The sequence below is a fragment of the Chaetodon trifascialis genome, chromosome 3 (genome assembly GCF_039877785.1).
Source record: "Chaetodon trifascialis isolate fChaTrf1 chromosome 3, fChaTrf1.hap1, whole genome shotgun sequence".
NCBI classification, from domain to species: Eukaryota; Metazoa; Chordata; class Actinopteri; order Chaetodontiformes; family Chaetodontidae; genus Chaetodon; species Chaetodon trifascialis.
Window position 1 is genome coordinate 22,002,430 of NC_092058.1, and position 26,730 is coordinate 22,029,159.

At 42.3% G+C, this 26,730-nt stretch overlaps 2 protein-coding genes across 3 annotated transcripts in view; one reads left to right on the top strand and one right to left on the bottom strand.

The window, feature by feature from the left end:
* The first annotated feature begins 667 nt into the window (after nucleotides 1-667).
* On the top strand, nucleotides 668-1,591 carry ppp1r3db (protein phosphatase 1, regulatory subunit 3Db). Its single transcript, XM_070959756.1, has one exon. It carries the CDS (start codon nucleotides 671-673, stop codon nucleotides 1,589-1,591), a length of 921 nt encoding a protein of 306 aa, XP_070815857.1. The 5' UTR covers nucleotides 668-670.
* A 4,186-nt stretch (nucleotides 1,592-5,777) lies between these two features.
* Nucleotides 5,778-26,730, bottom strand: part of phactr3b (phosphatase and actin regulator 3b) — a 46,956-nt gene continuing 26,003 nt past the window's right edge. For both annotated transcript variants that reach the window (XM_070959527.1, XM_070959528.1), the window contains exons 9-13: nucleotides 9,824-9,879; nucleotides 7,927-7,988; nucleotides 7,592-7,732; nucleotides 6,793-6,869; nucleotides 5,778-6,327 (exon numbers count right to left, since the gene is read on the bottom strand). In XM_070959527.1, the coding sequence (XP_070815628.1) occupies nucleotides 6,312-6,327; nucleotides 6,793-6,869; nucleotides 7,592-7,732; nucleotides 7,927-7,988; nucleotides 9,824-9,879 (352 nt within the window). In that variant the 3' untranslated portion in view covers nucleotides 5,778-6,311. The remainder of the gene's footprint in view (nucleotides 6,328-6,792; nucleotides 6,870-7,591; nucleotides 7,733-7,926; nucleotides 7,989-9,823; nucleotides 9,880-26,730) is intronic.

Consider the following 26,730-nt stretch of genomic DNA (forward strand, 5'->3'; position numbering starts at 1 on the left):
GTAAATTTACAGGAATCTGATCATTTAAATAGCTGGTCTGACAGCATGTCAGTTTCATGTCAGTAACTGTGAAACAGCGAGAAATGCATCTTCAGAGAACAGACACTGCCCACCACTACCTGCTATAAATATTCACCCTACACCTCCCATCCCCACTGACGGTCTCATGTTATATGTCAAGGACTGAGCTCAGACAGTGGGAGTCACAGATTACAGTTTACTCTCCGGATCTGGGTTTCGTTGCAGTCACTGATGGATTCATGTGTTATTTATTAAGTCTTCATTCTAGATCATCTGCTGTCGGTGGCTTGTAATTAGTTTTTGCTCAACATGTTGTGTTTGGTTTCCTGTGGAGTGTTCCTGGCATTTGTTGGCAAAGGCAGGCTCTTGTCTGTCATCTGGTGGCAGTTGGGTTTTTAGCAGCTTACAGACAGCGAACAAGATCAATGCAAGAGGCCAGCCCAACGCCAGAACACAAAAGGTTTGAACCTCCTACAATATGTTTAGCATGCAGCAAGATTGCATTTTCAATTTGAAGTGTTTGACTGATGGTGTTGTTAAATGAGTACAGTTTTGCTTTGAAAATTAGTGACAGGATATTTGCATGTACAGTTTGATTAGATTATGCATTGGTTGGTCTGTTTCTCAAGGTGTGTTTAATGTGATGAACATGGCTGGGGCTTGTGAGAAAAGGCAGCAGAAAGGTTCTGTCGAGGGGAGTGGGACCCAGTCACAGTTCATCGGTGGCTCCAGTAATGCATCCACCGCTAAAAACACCACCATCCGCCTTCGGGACATTTATGATCCCAAGCCTCAGCCCCCAAAAGCCCCAGTCCGGATCCGCCCTCCAGGTCCGAGAGCTCCCTCAGTAAAGGAACTTTATTTAAAGCACAGCTTGCCAAGTGACCCTCCAACCAAGGCGATCATGAGGAGACGAGCTCAGTCTCTTCCATCAACAGAGAGGAAGAAGGAATTGAGGAGCCTGCAGGTACGCTTCGTGGACTCATTGGGCCTCGAGTTAGAGGAAGTTAAAGTCTTCAGGGTTCAAGAGCACCCCCTGATACCACAGCATGTTCTATTCAGACTACTGATGAGCTCTGAACTGGCATTTGGGAAGTCATTGGAGCTGTCCATGCCTTACTTCAAACCTTGTTTCCCTGAGAATGTGGGAGCTCAGCCAGACTTCCTGACGCGTCTCTGCACTCAGAGTGTGTGTTTGGAGCAGGTCCTGTGTTCAGAGCAGGGGATAACAGGCACGATACAAGTGCTTAATTTAGCTTATGAGAAAGAGGTCATAGTTCGCTACTCTTTCACCAACTGGAGAACACTCACACAAACAACAGCATCCTGGGTATCAAGGGGGTGCCATGCCGAGTCTGAAGCTCCAGAGACAGATGTCTTCAGATTTCGTCTGCCTGTCCCACCCTTCATTCTGCAGCCAGGAGCCATTTTAGAATTTGCCATCTGCTACCACGTAAAAGGATCTAATTACTGGGACAACAACAATGGACACAATTACAAATTGTCATGCCACAGCTACAAGGTGACTGTGCCGAGGGAGTGTGAGGACAGTATGCTGCATTTTACATGAGTGTCCACATGGGGGAGCTGGAACACCTGCACAACCGGAAATATACTTAAGTTTCCCTTGACCAGCTAGCAGTGGTGGAACATAACTAAATACATAAAGTTTCTATGTTTCTACAGTTTTGGGGCACTTTACCACATCATACTGTATTTCTACTCCATTACATTTGTCTGTCGTTACTGTTCAGATTAAAATTTTACATGCAAAATATCTGATCAGTTTATAAAATTTGTATTATTAAGTGTAAACAACCCCAAAATGTATAACCTAGTTAAAATGAACTGCACCTTCACCAACCCAATGTTAAAATGTTAATGCACATTTACTGTAAGTGCATTTAGTTTATCATACTTCTACACTTTTATTAAGTAACAATTTGAATGCAGGTTTTACTTGTAATAAAGTATTACTGTGCATTATTGTGGTCATTAATTAAGTAAGGGATTTGAATACTTCCCAATCATTGGATTAGTATATACTTTGGGAAACATTAGAATTTAGTTGTCAGTAAATGAAAACTGCTGTCAAAGAGGAGTTACAGACAGCCACACAGAGACGTTATTAAATCTGAGATACTGTACTTCTAAAATTGAGAGTTTTGTGTATTTCTTGTCTTAAAAATGCATGGGTGGAGCGCCCCTTTAAAATACTCCAGTCTGCTCCAAGTCCTGGAAGGATTCCTGCATTCCTACTGGGCTTTTATTTAGATTAAGTCCCTGCCACCTCTGTACAGACCTAAGAATTTGCTCACTTTGCACTTCAGCAAGTCTGGTGACCTCATTTAATGATTGACAGTCTGTTTCAGACAATATTGTGGTATCTTAACAAAGGATTTACACATGATTACAAATCCATATTCTTTGCTGATTTCACACAAATGGAGGCGACTTAATGATCTGCTGCTGTTACTGTGTACTTTTCTGCTATGATCAACAGGGCTTGACCTCATTCTTCTGGAGCTTGTTTTGTTTTTACAGGGGGATTACAGGGAGCTGTGGGACCCTTTCTGCTGCACTGTGACCAGCTCCCTTAGATCACCAACAGCACTGACCTTTCGCAAAAAATTTTCCACTGATATGAGAGGCCAGATTCCACAGAACTTTCTGGCAGGCTGCAACGTTTGGCTCATAGGAAGGCATTCTTCCATCTGCTTTAGTCACTGAACCTGTTTGGATGCTTTAAACATGATAGCTGCTATCTGGCCACCCACAACATTACTGAGCTTGTCAAACCTTAATCCATCATGCATCCATCTGAGAAACTGAAAGAAAGCTGCTGATTAAAGGCGCACTCTGTGATGAACAAAAGGTTGGCCTTACCTGCAAAAAAAAAAAAAAAAGGTCCTTAAATACAACTAAAATGAACTTTTCTGCAGACTTATTAATGATTTGCTTAAATCAGTAATAAACACAGGCCTGCAAACTATTTTCTATTATGATCTCATGAGAAACAACACGTTGTCCTTACAAAGGAATGTGGCTATATTTAGAATTAATAAATTAGGGAAAATTGTTTGGGGTTTGAAGAATCCTATGAGATGCTATAAAATGTCCATGCATGCATGTGACTGAAGTGTTACTGTGCTGCAGCACCATACACTCATCTACCAGTCACTCCAGGTATGCTGACAGGTCCGTTATTTGAAGCAGTCAGATGTTGCACTGATAAGACAGTAGATGGCACCATTGCTGAAATCTAAGACCCTCCATGTTCCATCCAAAATACAGCAGATGTCGAGGTGTATTTGATTCTTGTTTCCAGACATGGAAGAAGTATTCAGATTCTATACTATAAAGTAGCCATGCAACACTGTAAAAATACATGCACAATAGAACAGCTCCTGTGACAGGTTATTATGTTATTGGACTGATGTATAAACATGTAAAAAAGTAGTTTAATATTGTTGGTGTTTGATCTGTAACAATGCATCATATTCTATAAGATGAAAATATATTTTGCATGTAAAATCTTAATGTGTAAAGTTCCATAATTAATAACTATAGCTGTCAAATAAATGTAGCGAAGTAAAAAGTAACAGTCACTTTGGCACAGTTAAGACAAAGTGAGAAGCAACCTGTCATAGCAACACTTAAATGAAGTACAAGTACCTCAAATATTTAAACTGCAGTACTTGAGCAAATGTACTTTGTAACCTTACAGCTCTTTGTGTCTAAAACTCCCGCTATTTGAGATCCATGCAATATAAATGTGGTTTGTTTTCACAATTTTTCCTCTTATTTCAGAGCTTATGAATACATTACTGAGTGTTCTGCAAAACTCCATCTGCATTTAGAAACATTTGTAATCAATCTGTTTAGAAGTAACACACTATGTTCTACAGTCACACTCCTCAGAGAAACGTATGTTGTATTCAGGGCTCTCAGAGGGCTCTTCATAACCTGGCAGCCCTTTGTTGTGGTCACTTGCACTTGTCCCTATTGTGAGGTGCAGTAAATAAAAGCATGTATATCACAATAAACTGCAAAACTGGTCTTTAGTATGTCCTCTGTGCTTGTTTCTCCTTTTACAGTTACACCAGAAACAAGGTCAAACGTCCCCTCTGTTCTTCAGGGCTGCTGGGGTTTCACTGCTCTTACATGGTGCTCGTTTGTATGGATGTTCTTCAGCAGTCTTGGCTGTCATGCCAGTGTGTTGTTGGGACACACATCCATGCTGCCTCATAGCACTGTGTCTTTATTTGGGTCTGTCATCTTGTGCTTTTTGCCGGTAGTTATATAAGAAGCCACCATATTAGGAGTCAACATGATGCTCAATAGTGACGTTTGCTCTGGGGACTGGCTGGGAGTAAAATGCAAAAATTGATGCAACATTAAGAGTCCCAGCGATTATGAGTTGCATCATTAACACACCATTATGGCCTGTGTGTTTTGGGATGAAAGAACTGTGTCGCTTGTGATATTTGTTCATTGTTAGTCTCAAGGGTGTGACTGATTTCCTCAAATGAGGATTTATTTGTAGAAGCAACATTTTGTTCATATAAAGCTAACATGTGGTCCAAATAAGAGTGCTGTGTGCTCAGGGACTAACAGTGACGTTGTGTATTGCTCTTATGCAATGGTGCTAAATTACTGGCAAAGTGTCTTTCAGGAATATATGGAAAAAAGAAAATGGTCCAAAATATGACAGGATTTATAATCCAAAGCCTATTTTTGAACCAGAAGGTCATCACGCTTACAGTTGGCTAAAAACTGTTGAACATATGTTCAGCGTGTGTGTTGGCCTTCATCCATCTGAGGGATACCCTGAAGTCAGGACATCCCCCTCACACCTATGAGAGCATCCCTTGTTCCTCCTACGCAGCGCCACAGGTTACTGGATGGTGCTGGACCGGACTGACCACTGTTAGCTCTCAGCCAATAGCAGCTCGTGTCATTACTATAGACAGCAAGCGGTCCTGCAGTCTAGTACAATTTAAACTGGAGCTGCCATCTGCTCCTCCACTAATGCCAGGACGGACGTTGTGACTCACATAACATGCATGTTGATGTCAGGAAAGAAGCTAAAAACTGCTCTGCTAATCTCAACGTGCCCGGCAGAGACGTCACCACCCCAGGGCTGCTTTTATTTTTTCAAATTTAATATCAGGTAAGAGGTTTCTACCCTCTGAAAGAGGCTTTGCAGTGACCTCACGTGCCCCTACAGTACTTATCATTTTAACGAGTTTGTGCAGGTATAACAAGCTCAGGGATAAGTTTGACGCGACATAGTAAGTCAGACACAATGGCTTGTTTCTCTCATTCTTGTTCCTCTGCCAGCGTGGCGCAGCAGCGCAAACACTGATCAGATCAGCAACTGGCTCCAAATTGGACAAATGCAGTCAGGTGAACTTGTTTTCATGATGGGATTAACTAATCTTCTTAATACCATAAAATGATGCCTGTTCTCATTTGTCGGAGAATAACACGGCGTGATGAGAAGAAACGGGTCACTGCTTGTATTTGTTAAACTGACTGCTGCTTCACTGCACCTTTATTATCTAAAGCACAAACAGGATGAGAGAAATCTCAGATTACAACCCATTTATGTGTTGTTATTCAGGAGTGTCATCAGCTAAATTCTGACCTGTGTGAGACATTTTTAAATATCACACATTTCTGCTGCGCTATGATATCAAAATAGGATTTGAAGAACACATCAACATCACGCTGTACACAAGACAAGCAAACAGTTTGTTACAAATTGAAAACCTGTATTGTGCAGACAATAAATAGTGCTTACAAAGGGATTTTTGTCTTTTACACAGACAAGGTTTCTGTTTACACTGTTGATATGAAACATCATCAACTGAATCAGAGAGACTCAGACACAGCTTGGGGATGTGACTACTGATACTGGAGTGGGACTAGTCGACTCGGTCACATGCACGTTCCCCCTCTGTGGCATCAAAAAGTACGTCATTCAAAAGAGTCTGTTTACAAAAAAAGTCTCTGCTTGTCTATGGCGTATACATGACCTTGATTCTTCCTGCCCCTCTGACAAGGTGAAGTGAGGGTTAAGGTCATGTTCCTCTGAGCAGAAGTGGAGCTTGCTGCATGCGTCCCCATCTACCGGCAGCTCCATTTCTAGAGACATAGCCTCCAAGGTTCGCTGGACACAAATACCAGGACACCCACTGACTGTGGGCCAGGGCGCTGGAAGACTCCGTGCAAGGTCTTCACTGACAGAACCAGATTATCAGCAACTCTTCACAGAAGAAACCTTTCTAAGGCCGGTGGAACCTGCAAGGAGGGAAAGAGGGGAAAGTGTGAGCGTGGGCTAAAATATCCGCACACTAGTTTCATCAATCAAAAGTCCTATTATTAGCTCAATGGACAGTGCTCTTAAAAGCAGCCAATGGCCTTGCCTCAAAAACGGGGTCTTGCGTAAGCACTACCCTGGCTAATTCAGGGATTTTTATAGCTAAAGACAGTCTCAGCATAGGTAAAACGTAAGCTAAATATATGCGGACATTTATTATAGGGGGGAGGTGGCGAAAAAGGGTGCACCTTTCTCATCTCAAGGGGCCTGCTTGCAGCTAAATTTAAGCCCTACTCTGCAGGGTGTGCACTCATTGGTGTGAGACTGTTGGATAGTGCACCTTTGAGTCTTTGCACAATGTCAGACTGACCTTTTAGACATCATCTGCAAACAATAAAGCAGACAAAAAGAGCAAAAAGGAGATAATAATTCACGCTCAAACTGACCTTGTCAGATGCTTGCTCGAAGAATGAACTTCCATCTCATTGCTTTTGAACTCGTTCAGCTCCTTCCGTATCGCTGCCTGCGGAACAAAGGCAACAACAAGCGTAAGCCCACGTGTGCCCCTCACACATCGATGCAGTCGCTCAGGTGGCAGACGTTTTGAAAATGGAGAAACATCTGTCGTTCAGGTGCAGTTTATGTAAGCTTAGCTGGGTTTAATGTCAAAGAAAAGGCGGCGTTGACACAGGGAAATGTTCAGAGTGACAGACAGGGTTTCTGCAGGGTTCCCCAAGTTACATTTAAGGCATTTTTAATATCACATAGAATTAAATTGAATACCTGTTTCATGATCATTAGAGTATGATGAAATGATATCACAGTTTCAGTCCTTCTGAGCAGTAGATAACAATAATTCCTACTGATGTAATCATATGAATGACTGCTAACTGGACTCAGATAAGTAACAGAAGATGGATGAATGATAACCAATGAAAAAAGACTAATTTATTAAGTTCATTGACAGTCTGGCTAAAATCTTTAATTCCCCGTTATGAGATGAGGAACTTCCTAGCTAGTATGTAGGTGAGATGGTGCTGACTGAAAAATCAACAATCCCACTTTTAGTTTCATAACAGTGGAACGTCTCCTTACAGGAAACTGAATGTAAGACTTTTGAAAACCTGCAGAAACCCTGGAGAGAGGCTGACACAGGTCAATGTCAGAACACAGTGTGGCCACAGAATCAAACTACTGCACTATTTTAATATAGAAAAGCCAGTGTTGCTGATCTGAGATAGCTACCTTGTCTGCAGCTGACAGCCTGGTCCAGGGCTTGTCAGCTCGCCTGTCGTAGTCCTGAGCTTTGGCCACTTCCACATAGTCACTGAAACGAATGAGGATCTTTCTGTCCCGCAGCTCGTCCACTGTCGGCCGCTGGTTCAGCTGGAAAATAAAGATAGCTGTCAGCGCATCAGCTTACTGAGACTAGAGATAGAAAGCAAATATTAAAAACAACAGCAGGTTGGGTATTAGGGTTCTGTTTTGGCTCGTTGACAGTCCCTGTCAGGGCTGGTGTGTCGCCCAAATGATATTAAAAGGGACGAAATCCAAGGAAACTGCTCAGATCAGCCACCTACCTTTCTGTTGAGCCGCTGTTTGATTTCCCTCCTCTCCTCCTGTTCTGTCTGGTCATTTCTTTCTGATGAAGCAAAAAAAAGACAACTATTGTAACCAAAAAGCCAAAGTCCAAATCATTTAATTACACTGACCACAGTTGCATGATGATGGAGCTCAAATGGGAATCACTTGAAGCAGGACTATCAAGGCTTTTCGGAAACGCTCAGTCATTGCACGAAAGTAAACACGCTGTCAGTGTTTATATCATGGGACTGGACAGTTGATGAAGTCTGTGATTAACAGAGCAAATACGTCTGATCCTCCTCACAATCAATACTCCTACATGAGCCGGTGTGCAACTGTGCTGAGGACAGGACTCATGGACTGACTGTAACTGTGGATCAGTGCTGAATGTGAGTTTGAGAGCAAGGCGTGGGCAGATTAGAGCGCTAACAGGATTTATCTTTATTAGATATAGCAGAGAGATCACTTCATTTATTTTTAATCTCTCTCCTTTTTTCATGACAAGTTTTTTTTTTTTTTTTTCTGGCAGCCTAAAAACGAGGTTGGCACCTGTCACAGTCTGAGTGTATTTCACTCTCTGGGTGAACGCACTGCAGCACGAGCACATGACTGGATTATTTGCATTTTCTTTAAGTTAGTGGTTATGAGACGGGGGGGGGTGAGTGTGTTGTGGTCCAGGAGCTGCTGTCCTGGTTGCAAAGGGGTGTGTTTAGCGTGAACACATGTGCCTGTGCTGAGAGAGACGAGGTCAGTGACGAAACAGACAGCTGCTCAGAGCTCACAGGTGGCCAGTCTCCGCTGGGAGACACAGTTCACTACAAATGTGGGACTTCATTCCTCACGTGACTCTTTCATAAATGCTCTGTACTGTCAGGACAGTTCGAGCAGTTTCACAGACTAGTTTCACAGACTGAAGTGCTACGATCTGACACCTTCTCCCCGCAGGCACAAAGCTATTCCTCTGAATAAAACAGTGGCGCCGCTGCAACAGGGAGTTTAAGTCATTAAGGATTCAAATAGGAGGTCAAATCCACTCGTGTGAACATTCTTCTGCAAATATGTAAAAATGAAATGTAGGACTCTGACTAACAATTAATTGTATTGCTGATTAATTTGCGGATTATTTTCTTTATGTATTCATAATTTCAGAAAACACTCCACAGCCAAAAGTGACGTCTGCAGTTGACTCCAAAGATATTCATTTTACAATTCTGTAAAAGAAAGAGAGAAGTCCATCCTCACATCTGTGAAGCTGGAGGAATTTTGGGGGCTTTTGCTTGTCGGCTCAAATTAACTGACATTCAAATGGTTGATCATTTTCTGTCATCCACTGATTGATTTATTGACGAGCATACACATCTGCACATTGTGAATTTAACTGTATATGTTGTTTATTGCCTCATCATTCTTGGTATATATTGTTTAATTTGTATTTTTGCACTATTAACTCATTATTTAGCCCTTTCTTGTCTTGTCTTGTCCTCGTTCAGCTGTATGTCCTTATTTCCTGTGCAAGTACACTGAATGCAATGTTTAAGCCAGAGTCAAATTCCTTGTATGTGCACACATACTTGGCCAAAAAGGCCATTTTGATTCTAATTATTTCACCTGTAAAACATTTAAAAATGACATAATAATCCTGAGTTCAAATAAAAATATGAAAACGTTTGAGCGTCTTATTTTGCAGTACCGTCGCAGGCCACATCACAATAGTCTACAACCACTTTTTTAACCAGAGGCCTGAACTAGAAAGTCAAAATAAACTTAAATCAAGCCTTTTACAAGTTTTTATCGACATCTAAATGTCGGCAAAGCGGCGCAAACAGAACAAAGCTAGAGAGATGATCCACATCATTCCGGACGTCATGCAGCCTCTCTGGTTGATCTACTCACGCTTCAAGATGTTCCGGCTCTCCAGCTCCTCCACGGCCGGCCTCTGGCTCAGTCTCCTGCGGAAAAACACCAGAATTACGTTCTGGACCATATTTCCTGCGCTGGGGTTTCTCTCCTCAACCCCGTCGGCACAAAGTCTTTTCAGTCTTTTCACCACTACTAGCACTTTGGGTGCTTGGGCCGGTGCGCAGAGCGCCAAGATCCGCACATCCAAAACGCAAACACCGCGTCCCACCTCGAGTCCAAAAAGCGGCTGATTTTGGTATTATAACATGTAAGGCTCCACATCGGGAAAAAAGTCAGGCTGCGCGTTGAATCTCACGCGTCAGAGCCAGTTCAGTGAAGGAACAAAGGCAGGCTTGGTTGTTTTACTGCTCCAGAAGCGGTGAGATGGAAGTTGAGAGAGAGGCGCGCTGGTTGGAGTCCCGGCGGAGCGGCGGCGGTGTGGAGGATGCTGAGCGCTCTGAGCTGTTCTCTGAGTGCAGTGAGAGGTGCAGCACAGCTTTTCACCACATGCAAACTACTAATGTGAAGGGGTGGGACAGAGGAGGAGATTCCCCGTGCGCGCACACTCACGCGTGCACACACAAACGGGCTGCAGCACCGAGAGCTGTGCTGCCTCTATGTAATACTACTGATATCAGAGAGTAGAAGCAGGCTTATAGGAAAAGTAAACCCATCTAAATTCACCTTTTTCATTCATTCATAAAGCACAGGCACAGTGTGGAATGGGATGTAGTAATATGCTATGATGAACGGATGATGCTTTAAAAGTAAAACGTAAGTACAATATCTGTGTTATTGATTAGCTGATCACAGGATGATGAGCTGGGCATCAGCAGGACAGGTAGCCTAAATACTGAATGGCTGCTCTGTATAGAGTGGGATTACAGCTTATTATCATCTGTCAGTTAGTTATTTTCTTTTCCCAAGTTCTCAGCATAAATGTCTTAAAAAGGTTAAAAAAAATACCAATCACAGTTTCCCAGACCAGACAAGTTAGCATCTTTAAAAAACTGTCAGAAAACTGTGTCTAACAGTCCCAAACCCAGTGAAATTTAATTTACAAATAATCCTCCCATAAGAGAACCTCAAACCAGCATCTGGCATTTTTGTTGGATAAATGGCTCCAGTGGTTAATCAATTACGATGACTTATCGATTAATCAGTTCATCATTTCCGCACTGATAAGGACTGTAATGTGCTCGTGGTCTAAATGCAGTCATGTGGGCGGAGATGAAATGAAAGCAGAGACACAGCTGCTGATACTAGCATTTGTATTTATATGTTCATTGAACGCAGCCTACATGTTTAACAAGATAGAGAGGTTTGGCAACTCCAGATTTAGCCTGTTAGTTCTCAGCATTCCACATCACCTGAATTTTAGGATTCTTCACATGACTTTCAAAGATAAATCTCCACCCCACCCCCGACACACCCACTGCCACTAAATTTGCCACACACCTGTCGAGACAGCGCTGGACTCCGAAAAGAAACTTCTTCTATTGCCTCATAGGAAACGTATCTTGAGCTTCATGCTTAGATCGTACCCAAACATAGGCCCCGTGTATTTCATAAAAAGTAAATATCCCTTTTCTTGTTTCTCAGATCATATGTGTGATATGGACAAAACTGATAGCGCTGACTTAGAATGGCAAATGTATGTTGGAGATCTCTACTTTAAGACACTGGACTATGTAGGAAAACATAACCAGGCAAAATGATGTCAGACTGAGTAAGACGTGTGACAATTCTGCCCTACAAAGGCAAAACACAGTAATATTACTGAGTCTGACTTTTTACTGTAAGAAATATTATGACACAAAAATGTGTCATTTCTAGGAATTTGCCAGCCAAAAGAAAGAAAAGAAACAGCACTGCTAGCTTTCTAAACACTAAACTACTGTTTTTTAAGTTGTTATCTGGTAACAATATCATTTTGATGAACCAACATCTTAGTGATAGTCAGTTATGCTACAAAGTTTAATGAGACAGTGGCTACTGTACATTCAATGATGATGAAGACAGAACAACTACTGGTAAAGATAATTAGCTCAGCAGATCTCAGTAGCAGCCACTGTAGCTTTTGAGTCTATATAGCTAATTAGGGACATTGAATTCAGCTCTGGACATGAAATAATTGGAATTAATTAAAATGGCTCCTACTGCAGTTTCTAAGAGTATTCTATCAAGATTATCCACGGTCAGAGTGCAGTGTCGGCAGTTTTTGATTATTATGTGGGTTTTTATTACAATGATTTTTGTGGTAAAATTTCAAAAAGCCACGAAAATAAGGCATCGCAACCTCTCTAACTGTTATGTAGGTTGCCAGCCAGCCTGAAAGCTTTAAACTATATTTTTCTCAACTACTGCTGTTTGTCTTTGGAGGGCAGAATTAATCATAAACTGTCCAGTTGCCCAAAGACAAAAACACGTAGCCTTACTGGGCATCTCCCTGATGAAACCACATTCACTACAGTGATGCAAAGTGTTGCTGATCACAGTGTGAGTGCGCGGAACAACCTTTCTCTGAATAGGTTGAATAAAGATAATTAGTCACGACTCACTTGAGGAAAAAGATGCTAGCTTATAATAAAAACACTTTTATAATCAACCAGAAAGGGGTCAGACCACAATGTATTCACACTAACTGTTGGGAGCTGAAACTATGATTCACAGCAGCAGCAGGGACGATGCACGGCAGACTGGGCGAGCAGAAATTGAGATCAGATGTTGTTCTGACCAGCACGGGAGCTTAAAGTGCTGACCGAGAAAGGGACATTACATTTACTGGGAACACAGTGTCTTTTTAGGAGCAGGACAGCCCCCCATCTTCCAAATTATTAAGGTGAACACACAGTTTTTAAGTCTGGGTTCACAGCAGGGCAAGATGTCATCAACTTTAGATTGTCAAAATGATCCCTGAAGTACTTTCTGTACCCTGAATTTGCTCTTTACAAGTCTAGTTAGAATAAATGTGACAGAAATGATCACTGGACAGGTAATTAAATATAATCTTTAAAGCCTGAAAAACCACTCACAGATACTTATTTTGACTATGTTCTATGTATTATTGGAACAATCTTTATTTAGGTCGATCACTTTTATTTGCATCAGCCTTACAGACAATAACAGACAACGTTATATTGTCACAATGTATATTGGACAATTCAGCAAAAAACACATCAAGTGTTGAGACCTGTTTTAAAATGTCAAATTCCAAAAATCAGCTTTTCAAATGTTTTATGAGGAAAGAAATGTGTTCAACACATTTGTCAGAGCTCAAGCATACACACAGTGTGTTTTGGTGAGAAACATTGAAAAACAGAAACTGCAGAGCAGCTTCAACATTCATGTTTCAGCTTGTGGTCGTCTTTCTCGCTGCCTTTGCTGGAGACCTGCTGCATTTCTTGGCATGTTACCAACCTCATCTACTGAATGGCAGGACAGCTTAAAACCTGTCTATTGTGTTTTGTCCACCGCAGCCAGCTTCTCCCCTTAATGACAGCGTACAGTGCCAGCATTACATCCACATACTGTATGTGAGTGAAAGCTGAAGCATGTGACTGTGAAAAATGATCTGGGGTCAGCATGGCAAGTGACTCCGAGTTCTGACATTGGGATTGATAAAATACAAGGAGTCCCTGGTGCTAACAAATCAGTCTGTCTTATGAGCAAAGAGCAGCATACGAAACATTCAGGTAACAGCTCAGTGTCTCTTCCTAAAGTAAGGTCAGGTAACAAATGTTGTCAGGTTTGAGGGTGTTCTCGCATTTTCAGGTAGTATTCTGTGTGTCCTCTAGGTAGAAAAAGTATCAGGTCAGACTCTGTATGAGCAGATGCTCAATACCAAAAGGAAAAGAAAAACTGATTGGGACATCCTTACTGCTAGTTGTAAAGTACCTTTAATTGCGGGTCTGTTACAGGAGGTGAGCTCTGCTCTCTTGCATGAAAGTCAGGTGTTGGCATCCAGAACATTAGCACTGGATGTCCAGCAAAAGCATGATTCTTAGAGATGCCTTTCTGGCTTTCATTACCCCTCTGAGTTTTAAACATTTTATAATATGCCATGATAAATAATTTTGCTGACAGACATGATAACCCAATTTGTACTGAACTTCAAATCAGCTGAGCTCAGACTATGACAAAGACAAAATCTTGGAAAGCCTTTTTAGAAGCTGCAACATTTTGTCCACAGCCCTGAAAATAATGACAGGGTGGATGGCACCTCGAGCGCAGATCTAAAATAAGCCTCCTGCCCTGTGACAGCTTCAGCTGTAACTGGGACCCACGGAGGACTTACAAAACAGGACCACAGACTTGGCAATATTGAAAGCTGAGGGGAGTCGATGTGCTAAATGGAGCAGAGCTATAGTAGGGTGTGTGGTCTGCAGCGGAAAACATTTCAGGTCAATAGCCTTTGCCTCACTTCACAGAGTGAATCAAATCTGCTGCAGCAACACTCTTAAACCCAACAGGGCTGCATCAGATGTGTTTTACATTTGAAAATGTAAGTGCTGTGGATTTACCTCAAAAACAAAAATCCAAATACCATAAAAGCCAGAGTGAGTCAGCCTGTTTCTATTTTGCCAAACAATCCTATTGGGCCTTTAGTCACAGCCTCCTGCAGCGATTTGCTCTTCACAAGTACTCACCCACTCTTCTTGGTCAGAGGTAAAAGTTCCTCGTTTGTTGGAGAACTCACCAGCATGTCAAAGCAATGAGCTGCCTGTAAGAGCAGGGGCTGATGGGAATGTCAGCCCATGAAAAGTGGAGGAGAATGGGATGAGTCAGGCGCCACGGGCCGGGCGGCGGCCTGCTACTGCCCACGGAGGTGTGTCCTAATTCCTGGCTCCTTCCCCTCAGTGACAGAGCCCGAGGACAGGAGTGCCACAGTCGGATGCGGAGGTCTGAGTGAGCCCAGGACGGCCCGGGGGGCGAGGGGTGCAGGGAGGCAGTTGGGGGGTACTTGCCAGGAATAATTAAAGGAACTCTTCTTAATCATTACCTACCAGAAGCTTGATGTTTATGTAACTTAGTTGTGGCTTGAAGTGTCGACCTGGATGTCTCCTACTGTCACTAGGTCATATGAATATCAAAGAATGTGGCTATGAGGACAATGCTGCTTGGATATATATTCATATATATTTAGATATATAGTTGTGAAAAGGCCCAGTAAATCACTTAAGAGCCTTCCAACTACCTTTTAAAAGTCCCTCTGTTCAAAGGCTCACTGTGCTATTGATGACAGATGAATGGGACACATTCAAAGACTCAGACATGAAACCAAGAATCAATTCTTCATCCAGGCAGCTGTTCGTCTCCGAGGCTTTGCCCTTTAGCACAGGTCCACAGATCATGTGGGGGATCGTGTCTGGCTCTAGAACAACCCCGCTGGGAGCACAGTGTGGAGGAGGCAACTTCAAATAGCATGGTCCCGCTTCAAATACTATAGGCTACTTTACGTAAGCCATAAACTTTCACACTAAACAAACTTCAGGTGGCTCTGTAAGCTAAAGCACATATCCATTATGACAGCCATGCTCGCAGCTCTGTGAGGCTGTATTCTAGCACAGTGGTGCTTTGAGGTAAATGTCAATGTCAGCACGCTAACATGCTCATATTTACAATGCACAATCTGATGTCACCATACCATATGATGTTACCATATTCAGCATTTTAGCATGCTTGATCATAATGGCACGAGAGGAAAAGTCATCAGCATTCATCATTTGAGGTCATGAATCAAATTTTGTGCCACTCTATAATAAAATAATCAAATAGTTAATAAATATGTCATTACATATCACTAAAAACATGAATACTTTTAGATTTTTTTATTTTGACCTCTTTATGCCACTGTGCTTGCTTTTTGTAACTTGCTGGCTGTAACGACTAAATTTCGCCGGTGTGGGATCAATAAAGTCCTATTTTATCTTATCTTATCTTAATGTTTGATCAAAATGAAACTGTAACTCATACGACAGACATATTTAAGTCTAGACCAAAGCGATGGACTGACTACAGACAGACGGATGAATGGACCAACACACCAACATTGCCATCCCCTGAGTCAGGCAGCATGGCTTAAAATCTGAGTGTTTGATCATTTCAAAGTACACTAAGTGTACTGAAACAACTGAACAAACATTGATTTCTGAAAACAATGGACATCCATTAGCCATCATGGCAGATGTAACCTATTTAAAAATCCATTTGATTCTGTTTGCATAATGAACACTGTTACATTCAACTGGGAAGCCAGAATCAATGCTGGAGATGGACAATGTCCAGAGGGGGAGAACAAATGTACACTCTACCATGTCTGTTTATTTATAGCCTGAGAAATGTAGCAGTGGGAGAAAAGCAAGCAAAATTAGCCACACATGTCACAGGTCATGTCTCTGATCACTGGAGATCTAACCCTAATTCTGCATGAGGTTAGAAAGGAGAGACAAACAGCCAGTGAGTGGGTGCAGAGGCTTTGAGACTTCTGACATTTCAATTAGAGGGTACTCACAGCTAGATCCCTCGAAAAAAGCCATTGTATAACGTTAATTACTGCATGTAGGACAGGGATGGTCTACAGTGGTGACAACATGTAATTTGACGATTTCGCTTCATGCCATATATGTGCAGGCTGTGTCATCCGGTGCTTACGTCTCTCCAACTGCTTCACAATATCTGCCAACTCCAGTCCTGTAATTGGATTGATGCCCGGCTGTGATGCTGCTCTCTATAAAGGCACAAATAGAAACCGGAGAGGCACATCCTGAGAGGAACGTTCCTTGTGTGAAACCACAGAGACAAAAACTACACACTGTCTTCATTATTTGAACCCTCAGCTGACTACAGACGGGCTCTCACCTACAGCACTAACATTCAGCAATACTGAGCACTGCTCCCGAAAAAGGGACTTCAATAAATTCAGTTCCTAACCAAGAGCAGCACCCGACTGTGGCAATCGTTAGTGTTGCGGCAACATATTCGTTGCACAAAAACAAATGTCTAAATGATAAAATAAATAGCAGAAATACTGACTCTCATTTAGCAGGCAGCAGATTCTCTGTTTTGGTCATTGTGAGAACAGTCCCCACCAAACTGAGCTACCTCTAGGAGAAGTAAGAAACAGTAGCAGTCCAGAGATGCAGACATGAGCCAAAAACTGCATAAAACATAAACATAGTCTCTGTGTCAAGCCATTGTGAAGCTCAGTGACAGTGGCTTCAGCCATTTTCATCTTGGCAGTGCCTGACTCCACCAAACTCCCAGCTAATGGGCAAAGAGGTGGAGCGTGGGTGGAGCCGAGGCAAGCCAAATGAAGCCTGGTTGCTGAAACATAGTGGTTAGCTGTCACTCAAAGCGGCCATGCCCTTAATTATGTGTAACTTTGACATGATATATCATTTAAACTAATGAGTTATATAAAAATTGTGAAAAATGTCATGAACCTTGGGCCACAGTGTGCTCTTTTTAGGCTTTGACTGGATCTCCTCTCAACAAAACAATATATGGAAGTTTCATGTTATAACAACATACCAGCTGATATTATAATGAGAAATGTTTCTTATTTTAACTAAATATGTTGTGTATGACAAGATAAAGTGGTTTCTTATTCAAAGTGACTCATTTTATATAGAATATTAACAAGAAAAATATGTCAGAACTTGAAAAATATCTTGTTATGTTGTGAAACAGATCTTGTTTAAACATTTTTCTGTTACAAGAAACCAAGCATTTCTTAACAGCTTCCATCTCTCTCCAAACTAGCCAAGTGGACAGAGGACACTCTCCGCACCCTTAAGCAGAAAATATGCTCCAGTTAACAGAAGCCCAACCTTCTGCAGGTCAAACACACACAAACATGCAAGCAGCATTATAGAAAAGATACAAAGCACTAAAGGGCCAAAAAGCAGCAGTTATAACTTCTTTAAGATGCTGATGTTACTGTTCTCGCCCATAGGTGGCGCAGTCTGGACTGCTGGTCTGGCACTGCTGGACCTGCTCTCTGCATCAATTACACAGTGTATCCTCTTTAGTTAATGACATTTTCTGGCCCATGTAGGCCAAGTCTTTGTTGTCACAGACATGACTGTGCTCTTCGCTGCTGTGAGAGCCGAGCACTCAGACACTCAGACGCAGCATCTCTGGATTTTCTGAAAGCGATCACTTGCTGAGCTGAGTTTTCTTGCCTGCAGGAGGGAAAAAAACAAGGAGGGAAGCCTGTGCAGAGCATATATTAATATTTCATCTGGGGTGAAAGGGATTATGAAACTGAAAATATTCTCCACAAGAAGAGCAGCCAGCTGCCATCTGACAGCCTCGGTTGCCTGGAAACTGCTATTGTGTTGAATCGCATTCACAGAAATATCATTTTAAAGGAAGTGAATGAAAAGGGGATTACAGATCATGCATCAACAACACGCAGGGAGACAGTGAAATGATCAATACAGCTTCAGCCTCTTTCAGTTTTTTATATATCTTTCTTTGCTCGTTGCTCATTGGCTGGAAGAGGAAAATCTGTCTCAGCACAAATTATTTTCCACTAAATCTAAATAAAGTATTGGGATTCCTAAATGAGAATATTGCTGTCTTTTGGTCAGATGCTGAGTGGTCAGTACAATGTTGAGTTATTTATAGCAGTGCTGGACAGCAGCTGTGGTGAGCTGCTTTGTCCTGCTTCACGTCATAAGTTGTGGTGTCAGCAGAAACTGGTCTCTGTGCCACAAATATCCAATTATTGGTTCCACAATCACTCAGTAGACGGTGGCAAATACTGAGCAGGCTCCTGTCATCATCACAGTCACTGCTGCGCCTCTCCCTTCCTTTAGCATAGCTCCTGTCGCTATCTAGTCCCTCGGTCATACAGAGACGCTTCACTGAGGCAGGCCTGGCAGCAGTTAGTGTTGTTAGAGGAGCTACACTTTCATGAGCATGGCCAAACGGGTTTTTTACTGTTCGAGTACAAAATTAAATAAAATATAATTGCAGCAATAATATAAGTTGAATTCATGAATTCACAAACATGATTCTCATAATCTTGTTGTGTCAGTCAGCTACTGTAAATAGCTTATGTTGGTAGGTGTATGCTATATGTCTAGACTGAACTCGGAAGGCCAGACAAACTAATCCAGTTAAACCTATTTCACAAAAGGAACCACCAACTCGGCTGGGTTCAGTTATTTCTGTTAAATAGTGTTTTTTGCCTCTTGAACCTTTGGACATCCGTGTCAGTATATCACCAGTGGTTGTCATGATTGAAAGCTTTAAGCTTATATGCCCTTATCAGACATGGAATAGGAACCATCATTGGCTTCATCTATCTGTTAAAGGAGAACTCTCCCAATTTTACACATCACATCTCTTTTGTGCTTATAGAGGGAGCTGTGTGTAAATGTCCTCAAGAAATGTGGAGTTAGAGAGAAGCAGGGTTACCAGACCTCTGTAGCCCGCTCCTCATCTCTTCTTGGCAACATCTCCCATGCAGCATTAGCTGCTACTACCATAAAGCACTCAAAAACTCTGACCAAACATTGCATTGTGGATAATGTAGGCTCAAGGTTATGACAAGGAGGCAGAATGTGCAGAATAAAGAAGAGGATAACTCTTTTTACACTTTTTTAAACTGTCCATTGTCAGTCAAGGTAACAAACAGACAGAGTGCAATGCTAAATTGTTGGAGTATTCTTTGAAAGATGGCTTTTTAAATGTAGTCATAATGTTCGCTATGGCTTTATTCAGGCATGATAGGACATTTACAGGAAGATCCACAATGCCTGCACGCTATCTGGCACCTGGTGCACCAGAGGGAACAGAAAGTACAGAGAGGTCACTCTCAGTTCTTTCACAGACTGCACCAGTGATGGACCGTAAAACTTATTTTACCACTCGTTAGTTTAACCAGTTGTGTGATGGGAACTCCTGCTGTCTAAAGGCGTGGTCGGTCCAGCATTTAACATGACAGCATTTTGCATTGAGATCAGTCCATTCCAATGGAACTGCTGTGATTACTGGATTTGCTCACAAAGTAAATCTGTGATTTTTTCACGTGAAAGTGAATTCATGGCGTTCATCAATAGCAAGCCACATGACAAAGCTGATGTTTTGAGGGAACCGAAACCTGGAGGGTCAAAAATAGGGGACATTTTCAGAGCTCACTGGCTGTGTTGAACCATCTGCTTCCATGTATTTATGCAGCTAATGCTGAAAGAAGAAAAATCCTTTTTGCAAACTGATCTGTCATGAAAACATAAGAAATTAGTTCAAAGTGTTAGAGAAATCTTGCTTGGTCCAATCTGGTCAGACCGCTTAGGTAAAAGTGACTCAGGAGCTCCTCTCCTCCTTCGCTCCCCTGCGTGGTCTCCCACAGAGCCACCACACGACAGGCCCACGGTAACAACCAAAGGACTGAAAAAGTTGCTTTTCTACAAACACAAACCACACATTTCTGCTGGGAATTCAAGGCGTTGATGCTTCAGGGATTTTTAAGAAATCACCAGACACATGATCACTCTCACAACTTCCCAGAGGATCAGGCGGGCTGCGGGAAATCTCAGCAGGGCTATAAAGGAAGATCTTCACTAGGTCATTTTTATGTAACACTGTCCTCAGCTAAGGGCATGAGCTGAAGATGCCTGCATGGGACAGAGGACAAAGATGGAGATGTAGATCATTGCAGTAAACAACGTCCAGCTCTTCAGAAGAGCCCTGCAGGGAAGCAGGGACGGTTCAATCAGAGGGGAATGTGGGAGGAAAATGCAATCTCTCTATCAGCAGAGGCCGGGGAGGAGAGCGGGCAAGCTGGGCTGTGACGTAGATAGGACATTGATTATGGCTGCTGCTGCAGCATTTCACCAGTGAGAGCTAAATTTAGAAAGAGAGGGTTCCCTTCTGCTATCCTGGGCCGGCCCACTGCTCTGCATTCTGCTGCAGAGCGCCACGCTAAAGTACCGTAAATCAATGCAACATGCCATGTGCTCTTCAATCAGCGGACGTGTTACATCACAGCACGGATGAAAATAGCATGGCATAATGATGTTTTGGGAGAATTAAATGTATGATTAAGGCCTATTTTGAAAGTATTTTTTAAAAGTATTTTAAAAATACTCAAATGTGAGTTTGTGAGAAAACAAAATGTGTTTTTAGCATGTGATGATTAAAGTGGTGATTTTACAAGGTTAGGGTCACTGTGGCTTTCTGTATCTTTGTGTCCAATGCCGCTGCTGTGCAGCAATGCAGAAATTTACACTTAACATGGCTCTGAAGAGGAGAAACTGTAAGTTTTAACGAGGGTAATTTAATAGCAGGCAAGAGTTATCACATGTAATTCTGATTTATAATGCTATAATCTACAAAACAAGCATTTTCAAAGCAGCCTTTCTGTTCTGTGCTCTTATCAGCTGCTCCAATATCTCAAAAAATGGAAAGTAAAAGCCACATGTCTCTGCTTCATGAAATCAATTTTACTGTAAGAAATTTTTATGAAATTCTCATATTGTGATCTACTTCAAAGCCACCAGCAGCTAATGTCAGAGCCATCTGCCTGCCTGAGGATAATGGTGAGCCACTAACTACCCTGCATATCTCTTGGTTCAACATTTCCAGGCCAAAATTCCAGTTTTTCAGCATCATGTGACTGAGGCGGTAGGTTAATGTTTCTTCCCAAAACCTGCGTTATATTTCAGACTAGTGTTTAGAGTCTTTATAACTTCCACAATAGCGCAGACAGCATTCATTTGTTGGAGGGGGCGAGTAATGACTGTGACAAACCCAAACATCTCTCGCCTCGCTGTCAGTGGAAATGTGTTCAGCTCCACATAGAGAGAAATCAGTCATCAGATTCGTCTGTAGGAGCTCCACAACTGCATTCACATTAAAATCTATATCCTGACAATGCTCCAGTACCTTGCTTTATTAATTCAACGTACAAACGGTTCCATGTCTTTTTCTTTTGCAGCACTTGTGCGTAGATTTTTTTTAAAAATTGGCATTGGGGTCATTTTTCCGCTAGATTAATTTCAAGGGTTTTATAAACTTATTGCAATTATCGATACAGTGGCCTAAGGAATCATAACAGTCAAAGTAACATGACAACATAAAGGCTGTATTTGTGTTGGCTGCACAGGGTAACTCAGGTGAATGCCTCAGCATCACGTTGCCTGGCATGTTTGCTGTTGAGTCAAGGTGAAAATGACTGCTTGTTCTCAGTTTGTGATGGAGGTTGTCCTGTTCCTGATGTTGTACAAACAGCTGCGCCACCCAAGGCCCTTCACAGCACAAACACTGCCACGAGTGCTTCAGGCAGGACGCAGCATGCTAGCCACCTCCACAAACACTGCTCTGTTCCATTCAACAGGAATCCTTCAATGCGACAGATTCAGTATGATTCATCCGGCGTGCACACAATCGCTGGAGCAGGATGGCTGTTTAGAGAGCAGAGTTTAAAGAGGGTCCCTTCAGCTTTTGTTGTTGCTGTGCGAGCTGCCAGAAGGGGCCGGTCATGCCCTGTGGCAGACCATGTGGTCAGCAAGACAGAGACGCTGGCAGACGAGCACATGGTGCCGTCATCCCGAACAATGGCATGTCTCAGCTGTCCACAGCTCTGAGTCAGTCCGTGCAGACCGGCCAGTCCTGCCGTCAGTCACAGTCAGAGCTGAGCACTGCGGCACCTGAGAGAGCGGAGCCAGGCTGCAAACACAGCGTCTGGGTGACAAAACTCTGCCACAGCTCTTACTGTTAACTTGTTGCACGGGATCGTCAACTGTCCATTCCTCTGTGGGCTACAAACACTTTGGAAAAGCTTCTGTAAACAGGAAACATCTGTTGTGTCTATGTGTTCCCTTTCAATGTCTGATTCAAGCACAAGATGTTTTACATGAAAACAATTCATCTGCAGTGTGGATGTAGCATGCTGTTTGTCTCCATCTTGAGTGCTAATTGCTGCAGTTTTGTTAAACTTCACACAGATCCCTGGAAACTATGTCCACTGGTGTGATGTCTCCTACGTGGACTTGGACGTTTAAGTTTCTGTAGGTGGTTCTCTTTTCAGTTCACCCATGGTGGCTCTCACTGCTAATGCTAACTATCTATTTCTTAGTCTTTCGCTATTAAGAACATAAAACCCATCCCTTTCTGTGTGTCCTGGGACATTTCCTGAGAAGACGCTACCAGACACCTGAAATTGAATAGTCTGAACTGGACGATGGTCTGCTGCTGTAAAAACTTTCCCGGTCTCAGCGGACAGTCATCAGCACACTGCATTTCTTTCATCCTCTCTCTTCCAGACCGTGAGAAGTACAGAAGAATTATGTTGCACTGTTGTAAACTTGTGAGGATTTCTCTCTAAAATAAGCACACAGCTCTATCATTCAATTTACATGAAGCGAGAGAGCAGGAGGCCAGTGAGACGTTTTCATGTCACAGTGGTGAAACACACTGTAAATAATGAAATCAATGATAGTGGAATTCTATATTGCTGCTTCAGTTTCAGGTGTGATGTGCTCACTGCCACACTGTCGTGAATTCCTGCTCTGACAGCTCATAATGTTTTGTTTGTACTCCTCCATGAATGCATTACTGATATCTTATCCCACTCCTGCCTTCAGTTCTCGGTCACACGTGCCTTCCCTCACTGTCAGACTTTCTCTCATTCACAAATACTTCTGTCTTCACATCTGGCCGATTATCAATAATCACAAATTGCTTAAAAGGATTGTTTAAAGGTTGAGGCTAGTTCATTCTTATTGTCAACAAATCCCATGAAAAGACCAAAACCGTGCTCGTCTGTCTATCAACGCTTAAAAACAGGCTCTGTAATTTTCGAAACCAGCTGGGCACTGCAGTTTTCAGCACATTGGTTGCGGACTATTTTCAGCAGTGGATTAATACGTTTGGCACTCTCGTGAGTATTTTCAGCAGCAGTATGGTGTATGTGGGATTGACTCAAAATACACTACAGAGTGTGTTCGTGCGAATCAAGGGACATGTCACCCAGTGCAACAGTGTGGCTCACTGATGTCTTTTTATAGTCTTTGTACAACAGTGGACCTCTATGGCACAGAGGAATGTGATACAGTACACCAGGCTTTGATACACACACAAATCTTGTTCGGAGGGTCACTTCATTGTTGGCTTTGGTCTTCTCATGGGATCTGTAGACATTAAGAAGAATATTTGATCTTCATGTCTCACTGACCTCTCATTACTGACATGCAGCGTAGGCACAGATGTTCCAAACGCTCAGAGATTGAGACTGCACTAATGTAACACACAGTGAACTGTGCAACCAGCGGGGAGCTTGGCTCACAACAGACCTGCTGCTCTGACCTCTGTCCTTAACAAGCACTGCGTACATATTGTTCATACCCCAGCATCCCACTGTCACACACACCCCTTATGACACATAATTGATCACTTCCTGTTTTTATTATGCAACAGTAATCAGGAGTTCAGTTTACATAAGCAATTTGGAGTGTTTGGGGCGGAGTTCAGTCTCGCAAGACTGCCCCCTGCAGACCACAGGCCAAAGTGTTTTCTGCATCCTCTCCGGCATGCACAGTTTTTAAGTTCATGCTGCATAATGCCCTTTGCTGGTCTGCATTTACCTGCTGGAATATGTCCATGTGTACATAGAGAAGCTCACATGGAGCGAGGTGTGTTTGGAACAGCTTTGGTTTATGCTAACGTCACATAGATCAGAAGCACGCAGAGCCCGCCTACCCAGATTGACACGCAGCTGTGAAATGCCTCGGGTGAAGGCGCAGGGAAAAGACACATGGAGAAGCGTGACGCGAGGCCCAAAGAAGCTCATGAGCAGTATTATTTAGCCTGTCTGAATGTCAGCCTGCCTTAGTCATCTCTCACAGTTAAGTTACAAAGCAAACGGCTTGGCTGTAAATTAATTAGGCTTCATCAAAATCTCAGTGTGGTCAGGCAGCCATGGAAACCAGCTCTGTTTCTCTCTCATCTCAAACTCTTCATCTCTCTAATGAGCTGCTCTGACCTGTGATGGCTCTGGGTGCGTACAGAGACCACACCCAGGACCCAGCACAGGGGGCCAACCTCCCTGCAGCTCGACAACTCAGTGGTGACCTTTATCCCACAAATATGGCACACATGGTTTTATAGCGATTTATTATAATAAATAAATAAATAAAAGTGATTAATTACATTTGCATTTAAATGATACACTAATATTCATATTAAAAACATTAAATTTCCATATTTTTCTTTGAACAAGGACTTCAAAGTATTTTTGTGGTCTAACTGAAGAATCATGTATTACTACCCTATCATTTCAACAAGCTTTACACATGCAGTGGTGGCAGTAACTGTACTGTAGTACCGTACTTAACAGATTTGAGGTAGTTCCATTTTCTGCAACTTGATACTTCTGCTTTTTACTCAGGCGCATTTACCTGACAGCCTTGGAATTTGATATTTTAACAAATCTAACTGACAATACTTCTTTAATTTTACTAAAGTAAGATTTTAAATGCCAGCCTTTTACTTCTAATAGACAGTTTTTATATTGTGGTATTGCTACTTTTACTTTTTAATACACTGCAGGCATTAACTCTACAGGCTCTCTCGGTTTAAGATTTGATTGAGCGTAAAATAGATATATGTGAGCAGGAGGGACCCGATGAAGGAAACCATCATTGATGTTCTGTCACTTTCTGGAGCTGCTCCAGGGATGACGAAAGACACACTGACTTAAGCCTGTTTGACTTCTTACAATCAAATTACTTTGATTTTGCAGATGACACAAAAGCACCCACGATGGCACACTGCAGGGAAAAAACACACAGGGATCCACTGCAAAGTCTCCTATTCACTGTCACTGGGTGCACTGGCTTCACAGACAGACTCTATTGTAAACATCAGCACACTGTCTTCCCTGGATGCCCTCTGAGGATGGCATGTGTAGGTAGCCTGGAGCAGAGAAAATGGGCCTGGGATCAATTAAATGGGATGAAAACATGGAACATTGGGAAAAGGAACATCAAGTGTTTCTAAAAGCGGACGGGGGAGATTCATCAATGTTTATAAAGCTTTCTAAATAGAAAGAAATGAGTGTGCTGTTTTGCTTTCACAAGAAGTGCTGCACATTTTCTATATACCATACTACATTTAGCCTGATGGCTCTTCATCTGTGTCTCATTAGAAATAGTAAAAAACACACAAACAATATGGTAAACACAGTCCATGCAGGAAGAAAGCATTTCATCCCATTACCAGGAGAAAAGAAAAACATGGGAACAAAGAGAGGCTATTCCCACCCTTGTATCCATCTCTTATGTGAGCATTTCGTGGATCTGTCTTTGACTCGAGGGAAGACAACATCCTGAAGCGAACACTTTACGAGGCACTGAATGCACTACTCTGTTTATCTGACATTTGAGATTGACTTGGCAAAATTTGACTAAATCACCTGAACAGCATGCAAGCAGCAAACACAACGTTTCTTTTGGGCCGCTTTAAAAACTTCAAGCCTCATGCTGAATCACATGCTGCAGCCTGACAGTGAAAGTTTTATGTAAACTCCTGACAAGCCACTGAGTGTACTATCCTGCAGTTGCTTTGCAAAGTTACGTCATCTAATATTAGGTTATATTCTGTGGCTGCCTGCTTACTGTTTTCACTCTACAGCCAACTTAAATATGCAGTAACTGCAGCTTTAAAGCAGTGCCACCTGCATGAAGTTCAGGTAAATTAATATAACAAGTGGTGGTTATAGCAAAATAGTAGACATCACCTGTACAACGTACGAACACTAGGATATCATACGAGGAAATGTCACGACACGCTGTAATGCGTCATGAATTTGACAAGCGCAATATTTACTGTGTTACATGAGCTCAGCAAATGCATCCTTTATCTTATTTCAGCAGTCAAACTAGTTTATC

Excerpts from the sequence above, each read along its gene's own strand:
- ppp1r3db (XM_070959756.1), top strand. The coding sequence starts at position 671 with ATGGCTGGGGCTTGTGAGAAAAGGCAGCAGAAAGGTTCTGTCGAGGGG.